General features: G+C 40.0%; 1 protein-coding gene across 1 annotated transcript in view; it reads left to right on the top strand.

Annotated features, from left to right (window-relative positions):
- Positions 1 to 16,137, top strand: part of NUFIP1 (nuclear FMR1 interacting protein 1) — a 19,037-nt gene extending 2,900 nt beyond the window's left edge. The window contains exons 2-10 of the mRNA XM_072135253.1: positions 1,373 to 1,440; positions 3,560 to 3,661; positions 5,289 to 5,351; positions 5,654 to 5,730; positions 9,465 to 9,557; positions 10,448 to 10,680; positions 11,263 to 11,388; positions 13,520 to 13,761; positions 14,549 to 16,137. Of these exons, the coding sequence (XP_071991354.1) occupies positions 1,373 to 1,440; positions 3,560 to 3,661; positions 5,289 to 5,351; positions 5,654 to 5,730; positions 9,465 to 9,557; positions 10,448 to 10,680; positions 11,263 to 11,388; positions 13,520 to 13,761; positions 14,549 to 14,830 (1,286 nt within the window). The 3' untranslated portion in view covers positions 14,831 to 16,137. The remainder of the gene's footprint in view (positions 1 to 1,372; positions 1,441 to 3,559; positions 3,662 to 5,288; positions 5,352 to 5,653; positions 5,731 to 9,464; positions 9,558 to 10,447; positions 10,681 to 11,262; positions 11,389 to 13,519; positions 13,762 to 14,548) is intronic.
- The last annotated feature ends 485 nt before the right edge of the window (positions 16,138 to 16,622 follow it).

Genomic DNA, 16,622 nt, shown 5'->3' on the forward strand with positions numbered 1-16,622 from the left:
ATGGGGATGGCTCAAGGCCTGAGCCCTCTCCATACAGACCAGTTGTTTGCTGTATATTACAGCTAACACCCACGATTGTGCTGGTACGGATCATGGGTGTTAACCCTTTACAAGCCACCAACGGCATGTAAAAATTGGCAGTGCATGATTGCCATTTTCTGTGACAGGGAGTGACAGACTTTTGCCATTGCAGGTTTTTTTTTATCACCCCTCCCCCTTTGCCCTAAAATTGGTATAAAATAAACCATAAAAAAATCATAAACCTGTTGGGTATCTCCCTTAAAAAATGACACCTTACGCAACTCTGTACACTAGTATGAAAAAGTTATTGGCGCCAGAATTTTGCAAAAAAGAAGAAATTATTTTTGTACAAAAAGTTTTAATTTATTAAAACACATTAAAACAATAAACCCTGTATAAATTTGGTATCCACATAATCGCACCGACCGAAAAAAGGAAGTTTCATTTGTAGCGCACAGGGAAAAGCGTAAAAACAGAGCCTGCGAGAACATGTCACAAAAGTGACATCAGGTTCACTGCATTTTGACAATTTTTCACCGCTTTCCAGTACATGACATGGAAAATTAAATACAGCCACTAGAAAGAACAATTTGTTACACAAAAAATCAAGTTCTTATAAACTCCATACTCGGGAAAAATAAAAGTTAGGTTTTCTTATGAAGGGGAGCAGAAAGTGGATAAACCTAAAGAAAAAGGACATAAGCGGGAATGGGTTAAAGGAAATCTGCCATGAAAATCCATCACGATAAACCAGGGACACTCGCTTATAGATCCAGACACTGTGACTGTGGTAATCTTCTTATTTCTTATCCATGGCCTCCTTCCTTCTAAAATCAACAGCAGGATGTGCTGAAGAAGCAGAGGGAAGGTGAGACAGTGTAACCACCTGTAAAGCCAGATCACAGAGGTACTAGTGTAGTCCCTCAGACTCATTTGCATAAAAGTTTTTATTTTAGAAGGAATGAGGCCATAAATAACAAATATAAGAAGATGACCACAGTCGCACTGCCTGGTCTATCATGCCCATTTGTGATCTTGGTTTTTGAGTACTGAGCTCAAAAGTGGCAACCCAATTGGGATGTTATATTCCTAAATTTGATTCATGGCATTTATTAGTTTGCTAATCTTCTGATGACATAACTGTAATATCTGAGACGTTAGTGGATTGAATTATCCACAAGTCTAATAAGGAATGTGATGTCTCCTAACACTTCCATTCCTTCTGTAATGAGAAAAGATTTTGGTTACTATGGGAACCAAGAATTGAAGTATCAGGAGCCTCTGAAGAATGTATTGTTGCCATCAGACGTCTAATATTTTGTAACACCATTTCTGTTTTGTGCGCTTACAGGGGGGCCTAGACATTATGGTCAACATGCGCAGGAAGACAATGGTTGTCATGGGAACAAAGAACGCAAGGTATGTTCTAATAATCCTGGATATTAGCAGGTTTATGTATCATTGAATTACATCTATACAGTATTATTCTGTTGGAATATTAAATTCTGCACAATAATAGGAGATTACTTTGAATTGATGGGGCTTTTTATTAAAATGTGAAAATATCAATGTACAGTTATGTTACAAGGTCCCAGACTTTACAGATGGGTGTTTTTTACCTGCTGTATTTAGGCGTTTTTCAGGAGTTGTATATTGATGTCCTTTGTTTAAACAAACAACAGAGTCCTGCACAACAATAAATACATCTATTGGTCCATCGACACATGAATAAATAATGTAGCAAGAACAAGAAGAAGTGTCATAACGACCATGAATTGTTAACAATCTTTATTAGAATACAGGCGGTCCCCTACTTAAGGACACCCGACTTACAGACAACCCATAGTTACAGACAGACCCCCTCTGACCTCTGGTGGAGCTCTTTGGATGCTTTACTATAGTCCCAGACTGCAATGATGAGCTGTAAAGTGTCTGTAATGAAGCTTTATTGATAATCCTTGGTCCCATTACAGCTAAAAATGTTTAAACTCCAATTGTCACTGGGGCCAAAATTTTTTTGGTCGGGATCCACAATTATAAAATATACAGTTTCGACTTACATACAAATTCAACTTAAGAACAAACCTCCGGACCCTATCTTGTATGTAACCCGGGGACTGCCTGTACATACACAGAACAAAAGACCAAAAAAAATAGATAACACTTAAAAATGTACTGGTATACACTGCAAAGACTCAGTGAGGTGAAAACAATACAATCACCATCACAAACCCCTCTGGCTGTAACAAATTCAAGCAGTGTTTATGTAAACAATTTTTGTAAACAGATAAGATACATCACAAGTCAATAGGATAGATAGGTATATACTAAAAATCCTCTCTATACAACCTGTCAGATGAAAAGGTTCGCAAGGTGTCACTCAATAAATAGACCAAGCAATGCGCGAGGGGTAATGAACACCTAACTCAGCCAGCAGGTGTGAGAATTCGCCCCACGCGTTACGTCACACGAGGTGACAGGTTGACCGGTTGTATAGAGAGGGTTTTTAGTATATACCTATCTATCCTATTGACTTGTGATGTATCTCATCTGTTTACATTGTTTACAAAAATTGTTTACATAAACACCGCTTGAATTTGTTACAGCCCGAGGGGCTTGTTATTGTATTGTTTTCACCTCACTGAGTCTTTGCAGTGTATACCAGTACACTTTTTAAGTGTTTTTATCTATTTTTTTGGTCTCTTGTTCTGTGTGTGTATTCTAATAAAGATTGTTAACAATTCATGGTCGTTATGACACTTCTTCTTGTTCTTGCTACGATGTCCTTTGTTTAGTAACGCCAAATGTTCACTCCTCGCACTATCCACATTAGTTAATTGCTGAGGTTACAGGAGCCATTGTCACAGAACAGTACCTCGCACTATGTAGTGGCTTAGAATGTAACAGCAGCACTCTCGCATTTGTTTAAAGGTAACCTGTCAGCAGATGTTACCCAGTTAAATGACTAGCTCTCTCAGGTAGGGTATGAAATGTCAGTTCTAGAATTCCCTCTCATGTGAACTCTTATCCGTTTACCTATACAAAAGATAAATATCCTCATGAGAAGATTTATATTTGCTGGAGATGAGTCACTCAGAGGCTGAACACCCCATATTCTTGGCTCAGTGCTACCAAAAAGCACTGGTGTTAAAGAGAAGAATCTCATCTTTCAGATTATACCAGGCCTTTGGTTCTGTGAGCTACAGAACTGGGTATATCATCAATTAAAGAAATAGTTGGAAATGCTAGCTGCCGATAGAGATCTAGTTCTATACGGTTTACCACAACGTTATGATCTGAACGATGAGATCATTTTTAATCAAAATATTCTATAAATTTAGTTTTTTGTCTTACACAGTGGCTCCTGAGAAAAGTTGCATTAAGATGAATTTATGAAATCTGCAAAAAAAATGCAGGAAAGCGGCACTACTGAAGAATTGTGAAGATGTATTCACCCAAGGGTGGATGCTGTGCTGCTCCAGTAAATGCTTTGTTTCTCTGGCTGACATGTATTTATGTATATTTTCTATGGCATTAGAAAAAGAGAAAAGAACCTGTTTACTCACATTACTGTGACACCTGTGATCGTGGGTTTAAGAACCAGGAAAAGTACGATGAACATGTTTTACAACACGTCAAGGTATGTTCACTGTGAATCTGACTTTAAGTTATTGCTGGAGAAAGTTGTAAGCATTCATATATCCTTCGTGCGGCTGATGTCTGACGTTACATACCGTCTAGTCACAGTAAAGGGAAACTATGTAAAGCATTGCTATGCAGAAACTGATCTCATGGCCAAAACGTACATAAGAAGACTGAATATGCTATAACATTACTCCACATAAACTGGTGAATAGAATTTCTTAAGTCATTTGAGAAATTTCATCTTTCCACCTATGAAAAATAAATGCTTTACAGATCATTTACAAATATAATAGCACATAGAATAATAACACCCTCAGAATAGGAATTGGGAACCTACTCAAAGGTGCTGACAGTTCACCCACTGTTACTTTATCTATTTTTTTTATGAATGATAAATGTACACCAGAGATTTCCCTGGTCTGTGAGTTTTGTGTCTACACAACTTTCTGTCGAAATTGTGATGCTTTATGGATGGTAGTAGCGCCATGCTCATATGACAGTATATAGCAGTGTTGGCGAACCTATGGCACGGGTGGCACTCGGAGCCCTCTCTTTGGGCACCCAGGCTATCACCCAGCACAAAGGTCTCCATTCAGGACTCAAGACCTGATTCAAGGAGGTGTGGACAGAGCTTGATTATCATTGTAGCCCCTTCTCCAGACCTGTGATTCATTGTAGCCCCTTCTCCAGACCTGTGATTCATTGTAGCCCCTTCTCCAGACATGTGATTCCCTGTGATTCATCCTTTACAGGGAAACTACAATAATAATATGAACTTCTCCTTCTTTCTCCTGTATTGTATCTCAGGGCGCCAATACGTTTGAAACCTGTTACTTTAAATTGGCATTTGGCCCCTTGTGGCTTTTGCTTGTAGTTTCGGCACTCAGTCCCTAAAAGGTTCGCCATCACTGGTATATAGTGATATTCTGTTATTGCATAACAAGGCGTACAACATTTGGTACTGGCTTGGATCTGTGCCAAATCTATCAGAAACTTTCACAAGTGAAAAAATGACTCCAAAAGCAGAGTTAAATTAATTTAAATAAAATAAGTGTCCTCTACTTATTTAATTTAATCTTTGACTGAGTGAAGTGTTTCTAGACTATATACACATATAGTAAAGCTTTGTAGACTTTTACTTTTGCCTTCTACTTTACTGTGGTTGTTTAGAATTAATAATTGTCCCCCTGTCACAGTGAAATTGCTGCTTAAAAGCTCAACAAAAAAAATTGCCGATTTCCACTTGTTTTAGTTTCTGCAGATTTTCTTTAGTGTAAATCCTGCATACCATTCCATAGTGTGTAGAAAGTCTAGTTTTTATTTACAGACAGTCCCAGACTTAAAAACGTCCGACTTGCCTTCAACCTCTAGTTGCAAATGAAACCCTCTGCCCACTATAACCCCACTCTAAAGCTCTCTGGTTGCCAGTAATTTACTGAACTTTGGCCCCTGGCCACAACTGTCAACATGAAAGCTTTTCTTATCAATGCTTATCAAAATTATGAAGATCCAGAAAAATACTTTGTCTGAAGTTACACTTTACAAAATGTACCAGTTTTGACTTGAGAGCAAATCTACAGAACCTATTCTGTGCGTAACCTGTATTTCTTTTTAATTCACAGTGCCAAGAAGCAGACTGCAATTTCAGAGCTCATGAGAAGCTGGTACAATTTCACTGGAGGAATGTAAGTTGTCACAAAGTAGTCTTATCTGCATGGGAACAGTCCTTGTCTATAAAAAGCAACAAAATGTACAATACGGGCGGGGTGGGGGGGTGTTCTTTTATTTATATTTTTTGCTTTATTGAATGTGACCAAAGATTGATGTTTTTCTCTGATCACAGATTTTCATAATCCTTCCTGAGCACCATGTCTCAGACTTACCTTTGATTTATTTTGTTAACCCATACCACACACATCCAACCATATGGGATGGAATCTGTTTTGACTACATTTTGCATATTAAACACTGTACGCATCTATTCCAGATGCATGGACCAGGTGCAAAGAGAATAAAACTGGACACACCTGAAGACGTAAAGAAATGGAGAGAAGACAGACGAAAGTATGTGTTTTTATTACTTCTGCGTACTACTGCTTAAGTACCAAGTTCTGAGTAGGGGGCACTTGTCCAAGTGCATTCAAACCAAAGATGCAGCACACAGTAATAATCCAAAGACCTTAAACATAGTGGGGGAGACCATTAAGACTGCTGTATTAAATGCCAGTCTTAAAATTCTCCTGCTGGCGCCTCGGTGCCCATATCGATTAAGAGGCTCTCTCCTCTTAGTAAATACTTGTGTAAGCCACCAGTTTGGACCAGTGGCATGGCGGTAATGCCTCACTTGACTATGTATATATACTTCACATTTTGAGAGACTCCAGACCTCACTTGAATAAAAGTACACAATTTTGGAAGGATTTTTTTTTTTTTTTTACATTTCCAGCATAACATGAATAACAGTCTTTCCAGCAGTCTCTGTCAAAGAGGAGGAGTTGCAGCATTGTGATTATGCTAATATCCTCTAACACCATCCAATCGGGAGCAGAAGGTGTCAGAGAAGAGATTCCTTTCTTGCCATGTACGAGCATAGCTGCGTCTGCTGCACGCTCCCAGCATCGTGTGCACTGCCAGGTGCATGCGGCTGCATGGCTCTGTGCAGCACATGGAACACAGCGTGATCTCGCGAGAGACATGATGCCGGGAGCGCGCAGCTGGTGCAGCTATGCTCGTACACAGCAAGAAAGGAATCTCTTCTCTGACACTTTCTGCCGCCGATTGGATGGTGTCTGAGGATATTGGCATAATCGCAGCTCCTCCTCTCTGACGATGCAGCAGAGTGAATAGTCAGATGCCAGGGCTCATATCTCAGGAACAGAGGGGGCTAGGAGGAAAACTAAAAGTACCCCTGAATCAAGATACAAGTGCGTGTACATGATGGTATATTCACTTTAGGATATTTGGGATGGTGAAAGATCCTCTAAGCAACATACTGACACATACTAGTGATGTGAGACTCTACAAACAGCCGGCTGGAATTATATACTCCAACATCCATAAGGAACCAATATTAAGATTTAATGTCTGTAACTGAGTCTGAACCTAATATAAATATATTGTTAGAACGTTTGTTTCTCAATAGACATCTTTTCTATTAGTCGTTAACTGAATCTCCATGTCTCATTTGCCCACATTTCTGTTCCTTTTGATAGGACAAATAAAATAACCTTCTTGAGATTGTGATTAGCTTTTAGTGGTTAATTGAAATAGAAGAGGTTACAAGCAAGCTTTCAGGACAGCCTTCATCAGACACCATGGGGGATATTTATCATACGCTGTCGCACGATAGCCCCGCCGCTGCAAATTCGCAGCCCGATACATCAGGAGGCTTCTGCCTCTTGATGTATCGGGGCTGATTGTTTATCCTACGCAGGGCCTGGCGTAGAAAAAAACGCAGCCGGCGACTTTTCACGTATGAAAAGTCGCCAGCAGCAGCGAGTGCGCAGGCGCGCGGCCAGCCACGCCCCCTTCCCTTCATGCCCCTTTACGCCCCACTGGCGTGAAGGTGGCGGATCGAGGCAAATAATCGCAAAAGCTAGCAATGAGCTAGCATTTGCGATTATTTCAGGGCCTCTGCGCCACTAGCGGTGCGCAGAGGTCCTGATAAATATCCCCCCATGCCTGAGGAAGGGACCTTGGCAGTACTGAAAGCTTGCTTGTAACCTCTATTTTAGATAATCATTAAAAGGTATGACAGTCTCAAGAAGGTAATTTTTTTTTTTTGACCTATCAAAAGTGACAGGAATTTCTACAACAGGCTAACACGGTACAAAATTTTTTTTTTATTTTTCATTCTCGTACATCTGACTCCGAAAAGCAGCAGCTTTGCACAAAGCGCTAGTTGTGGCTTTCATTCAGAAAGTTGTCTCTTTTAAATATTTGTCCAACAGCCTCCAAAATGTCTTATTTTTAAACCTGGAAATAAAACTTTGTGGTCTATGATTATCCTGATATTATAGATGGTATCCAGCTGTGGTCATAGGCAATAAGCTGTTCTTGTGTAGTTGGCTAAGGAATTGCCCACGCACCATCCTGAGAACATGGGCTCTCTTGGGATTTCTTAGATAGCAATTTCTTCACAATAACTTTATAATTGACAAGTGAGAACATAATGATTATAACTTTATTTGGCCTTTTCAAAGGTATTGTAGATGTTGTCATACAGATTTCTCCTTCAAGACATAAGAGTTACATGAGATATCAAAACATAATGACTGGCTGTCAGCGTCCGATAGTAACACAATGAAATGCGCAAGTTGTACAAAACCTGAGCAGATGTAAGCAGCAGGGACTGTATACATGGGCCAGATTACAGCTGTGTGCATCGGACTGTACTGCTGAGCTGTCAGCACGTTCAACCTGCAAGTTGCAGTGATATTGAGAAGTAAAAAAAAAAAAATGTTTTTATGTGAAAATACCTGTATATGTATGTACCTTATAACCTGGCAGCAGACAAACCGTGACACATGTGCACCTCTTAGATTACATGGACTGGCCACAGAGGATAGGGCTCTACACATATTAGTGATATATAAAATACAAGGAGCCCCTTCTTACCTGCAAAATCGTAGTGACTAACTGTTACATATACACTGATAGATGATCGGAGTCTAGAACATGTAGACCACCAAATTGTAAACTCCAATAATTAGGGCAAAGTAATCCAAGTGAAATTTTAAGCAAGTCAGTTTGGATAAAACTCCTTATAAATGATTCACGTCTAATTAGAGGTAATAATGGTGATAACAAATTCTAGTAATTAACATAAATACAATTGTCAGCATCGCTGGCTCTTCATTGTCATTACTTTGCTCGCTGCTGTTGCAAAATTGATCATTTTCTTTCTGTGTTCCAAAAAACGATGGTTGTCATAGAAATCTCTAGTGCAAGCTAAACGTCCGACCTTACAATGACCCACTCTCTGGGATGAGTGCCTACTCCAAGCAATGAACACGCATTTGTGTTTTTTGGTTAATGCTGCTTCTTCTGTCTACAAAGGTCGCATTAATTCCATGTCTCCTGTTATTTGGCAGATTGCATGGAGCTACAGAATGAATACAGCAAACCTCACTCTGTCATTCCGGTTTCTATTTAAAGATGCCTACTGTTATAGGAGACGCGATACTGCCTCCTTAGGCAGGCACTCGAAAATAGAACTTTACTTGGGATGCATTATTTTTCTGTGATTACAGTGTGAGATGAAGGCATTTGGTTTTTTTTTTGTTTGGTGGGGCTAGATGACGTTTTTATTGACACTATTTTGAAAACTGCAACCTGTAAAACTGCAAAGTTTAAATTTGGATGTTTTTCTATTATGGTGTTCACGACATTGGCAAATTATTTTAATATTGTAATTTGGTTTAAAAATGTATTACTATTATTTCAATGCCCCTAGGAACCCTAGGAGGTCTGATCACTTGTGGCACAAGAAATGCTTTGGGGAAAATTGTTTGGGGAAGTGTTTCACTTACATTAATTTTTAAGAAAGCGATTTCCATTCTATATTGAATGGAATAAACAGTCATAGTGCATGTCCCATGGTCCAACAGTGGACTGCAAGAAAGCCATTTTAAAATCTTTTGGATCTTAGAAAAAACACACAACTGACTCAGTCCTAGCTTTCCATGTTGCCCCTGCTGTTTGGTCTTCACAATGTACCTGTGTACACCAATTTCATCAAGACTTGTGTAGACAATCTTTAGGTTTACAGTTAATTGCCTGACTCCTTTTGTTTGTAGAAACTATCCAACGGCACAAAACATTGCAAAAAAGGGGAAGATCCAAAAAGAAAAGGAAGAGCGAGGAGAAGTGCTGAAAACTGCACAGTTTGGGTACGTATCAGCGAAGTCTTCTATTGTGAAGCTTGCTCTCCATCTCTGCTTTCCCCACCTGGACGTCGGTCATAATCTACACTTTTATATACCGTATTTTTCGGACTATAAGGTGCACAAAAAATCCTTTGATTTTCTCAGAAATCAAGGGTGCGCCTTATAGCCCAGTGTGCCTTATATATGATCCGTACTTACAGACAACAGCTGCCTTGAGCTGTGCACAGGTCTGCCACCTGCTGGTCATTCATCCTTATAATCAGGTGCGCCTTATAATCAGGTGCGCCTTATAGTCCGAAAAATACTGTACATACTGTACTTTTTGGAGAGCAGCCACTCCTCTGGTTAAAAATGACCATCTTGATTGTTAGATTTCCCTTGATTTTTCTTGCTCTGTCAGGAATCCCATGATGCTTCAGAACATATGATATTAGCAGCCAGTGATGCTCTCCAAGTTTACATATCTAATTATCTAAATATCTAATTGACACTGAACTGTCAGTCATCTCCTATGTAACTGTGTTGCAAGGAGCTGTCTGCTCTCCTTGTGTGGTACAGTCTAAGTTACAGGGACATGTGATCCGTGTGTTGGATTGGACATGGATCTTCATTGAGCAGATTTACTTTCACAGAGCTGCTAAGCAACAACCACTATTATGTAATAGCGATAGATATACTGTAGTAAGGAAAATAACCGGTTAGAGACTGACTCATGTAATACAAAAATGGAGCACTTCTTGTTAGAATGTGAGCATATCTCAGGTGTTATGATCTCCAGCAGCATCTCTCATCTCTGTTGTTGTGGGACACACATGCCTCACTAAAATCACAAAAATGGTTGTCTTGTTTGACAGATTCATATTTAAATTTTATACTTGTGTCTGCTCCTACAGTAAGATGAAGGGGATGAGGAATCCTGCAGGTGGTGGCAGGAATAATTCAAACTGGAAAAATCCTCAAAATTCAAGGAGAAGGAGAAAAAAATTCAACGCCGATGAGGCTACAAACCAAGAAGGCGCAGTAAAAGCAGAAATAAAATCTACAGAGCCTTCCAAGGAAACGCTTACCGGTCAGGGTAACAATCACACTGTTAACCCACTAGACATGCTCGCTGGAGGTGATCCAGGTATCAGCTTTTTGTTTTATTTTTATGATTTGTACTATTGAGCTAAATCATGGTAAAAAAACCCCCAACATTCTGCACTTAAATTAAAGGTCTACCTTCAAAAGCATTTTATACATTTAAATGCTATATAAATCAAATGTGCAAATTATCTTGATTAAAAATGTTCTATTTGCTTACATCTTATTTGGTAACAGACTGCAGACTAAAATTCTTTTGTAGTCTGATTTTGCAGCACTTTCTTCTATCTCCTAATTTAATTGTTATATATCATATATTAAGAAGTCTGTTTGAGCTGATCAATTGTTTTTAGCTAAAGCTTGATACTCCATACATTCTCTGTGCAGAGAAGACTATTGATGTTAGATCAATTGCAAGAGATGCATGTACGAGTAGGTTTACTTGCTAGGTGCATTTAAGGACACCCTTCCGCAGAAGACGTATGATGCTCTACTTGGCTTGGTTGTTAATTTTAGAGTACATGCAAAATAATGTTTTATTTTTACGTGTTTTTTTCTATGTTGTAACAATGCTGGATTGTTTTACATGGAGCATATTTCTATTATTCTCTTTTTGTTTCTGTAGACTCTGACAGTGGTGAAGAACCAGTATCTTCTTGCTTAACAGTCATTCCGAAGCAGGTAACATCTGGCCTTAGCAGACTTATTTCCAGCTATGGGAGTGCATCTGATAGTGATAGTGAACCTGAGGGTAAGTAGATACTCAGAAGACAGCTATAGATGCCCTATCTGACCCATTGAGAAAGATTTTGACCAATGTTGGACACTAAACCAGATTTGGTGGACTGAGTAGAAATGTTAATTTTGGTTCCCTCTTTTCTCGGCTGATTTAAAGAGTAACTGTAAAGGTTTTTGGTTTTCCACAAATCAGTAGCTCTTGGGATGTAAAACAACTTAGCCTATTATCGTTATTACCTATATGCAGTAGTTTCCCTGCTATAGCCCTTAGATTACCTTAGTGCTGCAATGGCTGCCTCCTCTCTATGTAACAGTGAATGTAGCAGAGCTGGAAGTGTATGCAGATGTCTCCTGCACACAATAGTGCGGTACAAGATCTTCCCCGTTCCCTATCAGTCCCTCCATCCCAGTCTGATTCCACAGAAGTCTCTCGCTCTCTCTGCTGTTCATGCTGCTCACTTCCCCCACCTTGTCATCTGCAGTATCAGCTCTGTCTAGATAAGCTATTAACCCTTAGTGTTCACACAGCACAGGCTATAGACTGCATGTAACTGGTTTACTATATGTGATGGAAGCTACCAGGCTGGTCACGATATACATCCTGTATGTGCACTGTGCAGTATTCATTCGATTTACCGTCTATACTGCTGTATAAGCCGAGTTTTTCAGCACAAAAAAACTTATGAAAAAACTCGCCTTGGCTTATACACGAGTCAAGTAAAAAAAAAAAAACTTAATACTCGCCCTCCAGTGTCCGGATCGTTGGCGTGGGTCCTGATCTTCGGCACGGGTCTCGGCGGCTCCTCTTCTCTCTTTTTTTCTTCTTTCTTCTGTAGCCGTCAGATCGCATCCATGCGATGTGCCGGCGGGTGCGCACTATGATGTGGCAGTGTCGCCGCTGATGACCTCATCGGCAGAGACACAGAATCATCACAGTGCGCGCCTGCCGGCAGGCCGCATGGCCGCGATCTGACGGCTACAGAAGAAAGAGGAGAGAAGAGGAGCCGCCGGGACCCGCGCCGAAGATTGGGAGCCTCCCGCTGAAGATAGGGACCTGCGTCAACAATCGGGACAACGGAGGGTGAGTATTAAGGTTTTTTTAAAATGTTTTATGTGCTTGGCAGGGGACTTGCTGTATACAGCGTGGGGGCTGGCTAGCTGTATACTACACCCTCGGCTTATGCTCGAGTCAATAGGTTTTCCCAGTTTTTGGTGGTAAAATTAGGGGTCTCGGCTTATACTCGAGTATATACGGTACTTGTGTGGAAACTAAATAAATGTAATTTTAAAATTACTTTGAGAGAGAAGACAAGGCATCATGGGATCTGTGGGCAAGCTAACTGGCCTCAGCTTGTGGGGATAGACTGACAGATATTAGTCTCCGCCCACTTCACACAGTGGTAGCAGCACAAAGTAGGCATTTTTCGCTACAGTTACGCATTAAGTTTTATCCCAAAAAATAGTCAGTAATTTTCACCCTATATCAGTGATGGCGAACCTTTTAGCGGCCGAGTGCCCAAAACCCCCCTTATTTATCGCGAGTTGCCAACTAAAAATTAAAGCAGTAACTTATTGCTCCTTGTTCTTCAACAACTTTCAATCATATTGGCCTCCTGAGGACAGCAACACAATAGAAAAATTTAAAATTTGCATAATTTTAGCTTCTTTCCAGTGTCCCTCTGTACACAGAGTCGTGGGGCCAGAAAGAGGTCCTCCAAAGATAATTTGGCCCTATTTATTCATTCTCCCTCTTGCTACAGTCCCAAGTAGCGAAGTAAGTATCAAAGTATGAATGAAAGCAGCATCTTTTAAGTTTCTTGGAACTGCAGGAAGATTCTTTGAGTCCTGTCTGGTGCGCTGGGACGAAGGCCCAGGTGCCCACAGAAAGGCCTCTGAGTTCCGCCTCTGGCACCAGTGCCATAGGTTCACCACCACTGCCCTATATGTATTATAGTGCATTACAGACTCTCATGTTTAGAAATGTTTTTTGTAAATCTATTTGCACCCTCTAGTGGGCAGTTGCAAATATGCAAGTCATATGCAATGTGAAGAAGCAAAGTTAATCTGTAGTCCTGGTAATGTTTGTATATTTGCTTCCTATTTAATAATTTGTGTTATTGGAATGGTCACCCTTGTTATTTCAGAGCTCCCATTTAAGAAGATAACTGAGGCCATTGAAGAAAATAAAGACATTTTGGAAACACTCGGGCAAAGCACAGACTCCCAGCCTCCAAATGTTAACACTGAGAATACTTTGAGAGTGGAAAGCCGCACTCCAAGAGCTAGCAAGCCAAAAGTGACCCATAATAAAGTCAACAATAATAAAGACCGCAACAACACAAGGAAACAAGTTAACACAAGGAATAGGACTACATTACTAGAAATGGTAAGAAAATGAAATCTTTGTATGACCACTGGGAGAACTTTTCTTTTTTTTCACACTGCTATGTTGAAGTCAAATTTAATTATTAGAGTTTATACATATAATTTCTGACTTCCATCAATGAGCAGAAGAACTTGTTACTACAGTAGCAGAGACAGTGTTCTTGAGGAGATGGAGGGAGTTGACTTTCTGAAACCTTTTCAGATATTGGTAATAGAGGAAACGTGATTTAAGTCCTTTATAAATGCTATAGATGAAAAAGAAAATGGTGTACATGGCTTTTACAAATGTTATTGGTGGTTGTCCAAAATAGTACCAATGAAAATAACTTGTATGCATGTACATGGGGTTTTTTTGCTGCACAGCTGTATATGTGGCTGTGAACTAGTTGCACGGCCACGGTGTGGTGAGGCCACTGTTCTCCAACCCCACCAGTTGCCTGGGCACTCAGGTTTGTGGCCCTCGCGCACATATGTTCAGATGTTGTACAATCTGTTGTGTGTTAATTAGATGTCTGGCCTGGAATTCCCTATGTGCCACATGGTAATCGGATAATTATTTCTACGTCCTCGGGAGAGCAGATTGTAGGATATTTAGCGGGTTTTAAATGGCAGCGAGCTCTGGCTGCTTCTGTGACATCCAATCTTCCCTGGTCTTGATTAGTATCTGCCTGGACATGCCTCTTTGCTGTGAGATGTGGTTGTGGGCAGCTGGGTTTAATGCTGAAGCAGTAACCTAGTTATAAGAAAAGTACTTGAATATCACAAGTCCACCTTTCTTTTCTTCCTAGTTGCTGGCCCGTGACATAAGACATGAAAGGAATGTCATTTTACAGTGTGTCAGATACATCGTTCAAAATAACTTTTTTGAAAGCACCCAGAGCCACGATCAGCCCATCACCAGTGAGACTTCACCAGCAAAATCCGAAGATGGAGAAGCACAATCTGAAATGAAAAGTAATACGGATGAGGAAAAGATGCCCATGGATCATTCCTTCCATAGGAAGTTAGAACCTGTGGATGATGAGATTTGGGAGACGAATGCTGCTTGTGTCGAAACATTTGGTATTTAAAATCTTTCAAGGGTGAAGAAAAGACTATTTAATTTTTAGTTGATTGTGTTGTTTTTTTATTGTTTTGTAAGCATACTGTACTGTGAACAAGACTTTATATACATCTAGGGCAGTGGTTCTTAACCTTGTTTGAGGTAATGAACCCACTAGTTTCATATGCACATTTACCGAACCCTTCTTTAGGGATAAATCAAATATCTGATACCGACTCACCGAACCCTTAGGGTTTGATAGAACCCTTGGTAAGAATCACCGATCTAAGGAGACAGGGTTCACGATAGCTCCCCCCAAAAAAATTTTTCTTAAATGTTTGCAAATCTGTTTTGCAAACAGGGATTAACAGAGCCCAGGGCACCTCCGGGCCAAAATCTGCCAACGTCGCTCTTCTTTTCAAATCCTGCACCTGTGTGGTCCATCTAGAATGATGGAGGGGCTCTGTTTGCACCTTTCAAAGCACTTCAGATTGCAATTTTTTTTAAATCTATATTTTGGCAGCATAATGAGCAGGGACATGGATGAAATAGGCATTCCTGGCTTAGAATAGATGACCTACAAGAAGGTAATTTTAGTTTGGGGGGCTGATATTACGTGACTGTTTCCGTTTGTTGAAGCATTGGTAATGCACGCACACTCTTGCTCCCTGTCAATGTCTGGTCATCCTAAAGGCAAAATCCCTACCTGTGAAAAGGGAATTATTCTTGTCTGATGGTCTTCTTGGTTTTCTTGACATTATGTCAGAAGTGACTGGCAGCACCATTCTGTATGGAGACAAACAGTATAAGTTAGTTTCCCTTGTCAAAATGATTTCTTTACAGTATGCTGCTGACAGTCTCTTCTGACTGTTTTGTGCTCTGAAGGGGCACATTTTGCTAACTATATGTATTAGTTTCCAAGAGGAATAACAAATAGATAAAGAGACTTATCTTTTTTGAAACTTATGTTGTACAAATGTCTATTTTTATACTAATTTCATCAGAATTGTTAATGCTGCTGATTCCGTAGTTGCCTGTAAATGGTAAGATTGTGGGTTATCAACAGACGAGATAAGTCTTCACCGCAGCGGCACATATATATCACGGTAACTATTGACCCTCATGTGGATGTAGAACACTGCAATGGTTTCCTGGTTACAAAGAGATGTATAATAATGTTTTGTACAGTTTACATATATAAACCATTTCTCCAGAATGGAGCTAATATCGTAGCAGCATTTTTTGTACGCTGTATAATTTTTCGCATCCCAATGCTCACAGGCAAAATATAATAACTGTCTGTTAACCTTGGTTATTAAACACTTATCAATTGTCTCCTTTTAATTTATTTTCAGTGTATCTGGATTGTGGTTTAAGTTGCTTAGATAGAAATTTCTGGAAAGAGCTGATGTGTGTGACCTGTATTTACAGCCGGTGCACTCTGGTGTGCGAAACCTGTAACCACATTTTTCTCAAATACAGCTATTCACATAGAGCCCCATTAACTAAATGCCAGCCTTTGGCTAATGTTTGTTTTGCTCACATCCCCCATAAAATAAGCTTTATTATCTTACCTGGCATGTAGATAGAACTAGTAGTTGGAGGGGGAAAGCCCTATTCAACCAAGTCCAGCAGCTCCTCCCCAAGCAGCATGATTCCTATTTACCATTCATTATATCAGCCACCTCTGTCACAGTACAGGATAGTGCTGTCAGACAACCCCATCCTGTGGCACAGTGTGAGCATATGGAAACATCAAGTGAACTGTTGGTTACCTATTATAGTGCATGTGTCGTCTGTTTCTCTAACACTTGACCCAT

The sequence above is a fragment of the Engystomops pustulosus genome, chromosome 2 (genome assembly GCF_040894005.1).
Source record: "Engystomops pustulosus chromosome 2, aEngPut4.maternal, whole genome shotgun sequence".
NCBI classification, from domain to species: Eukaryota; Metazoa; Chordata; class Amphibia; order Anura; family Leptodactylidae; genus Engystomops; species Engystomops pustulosus.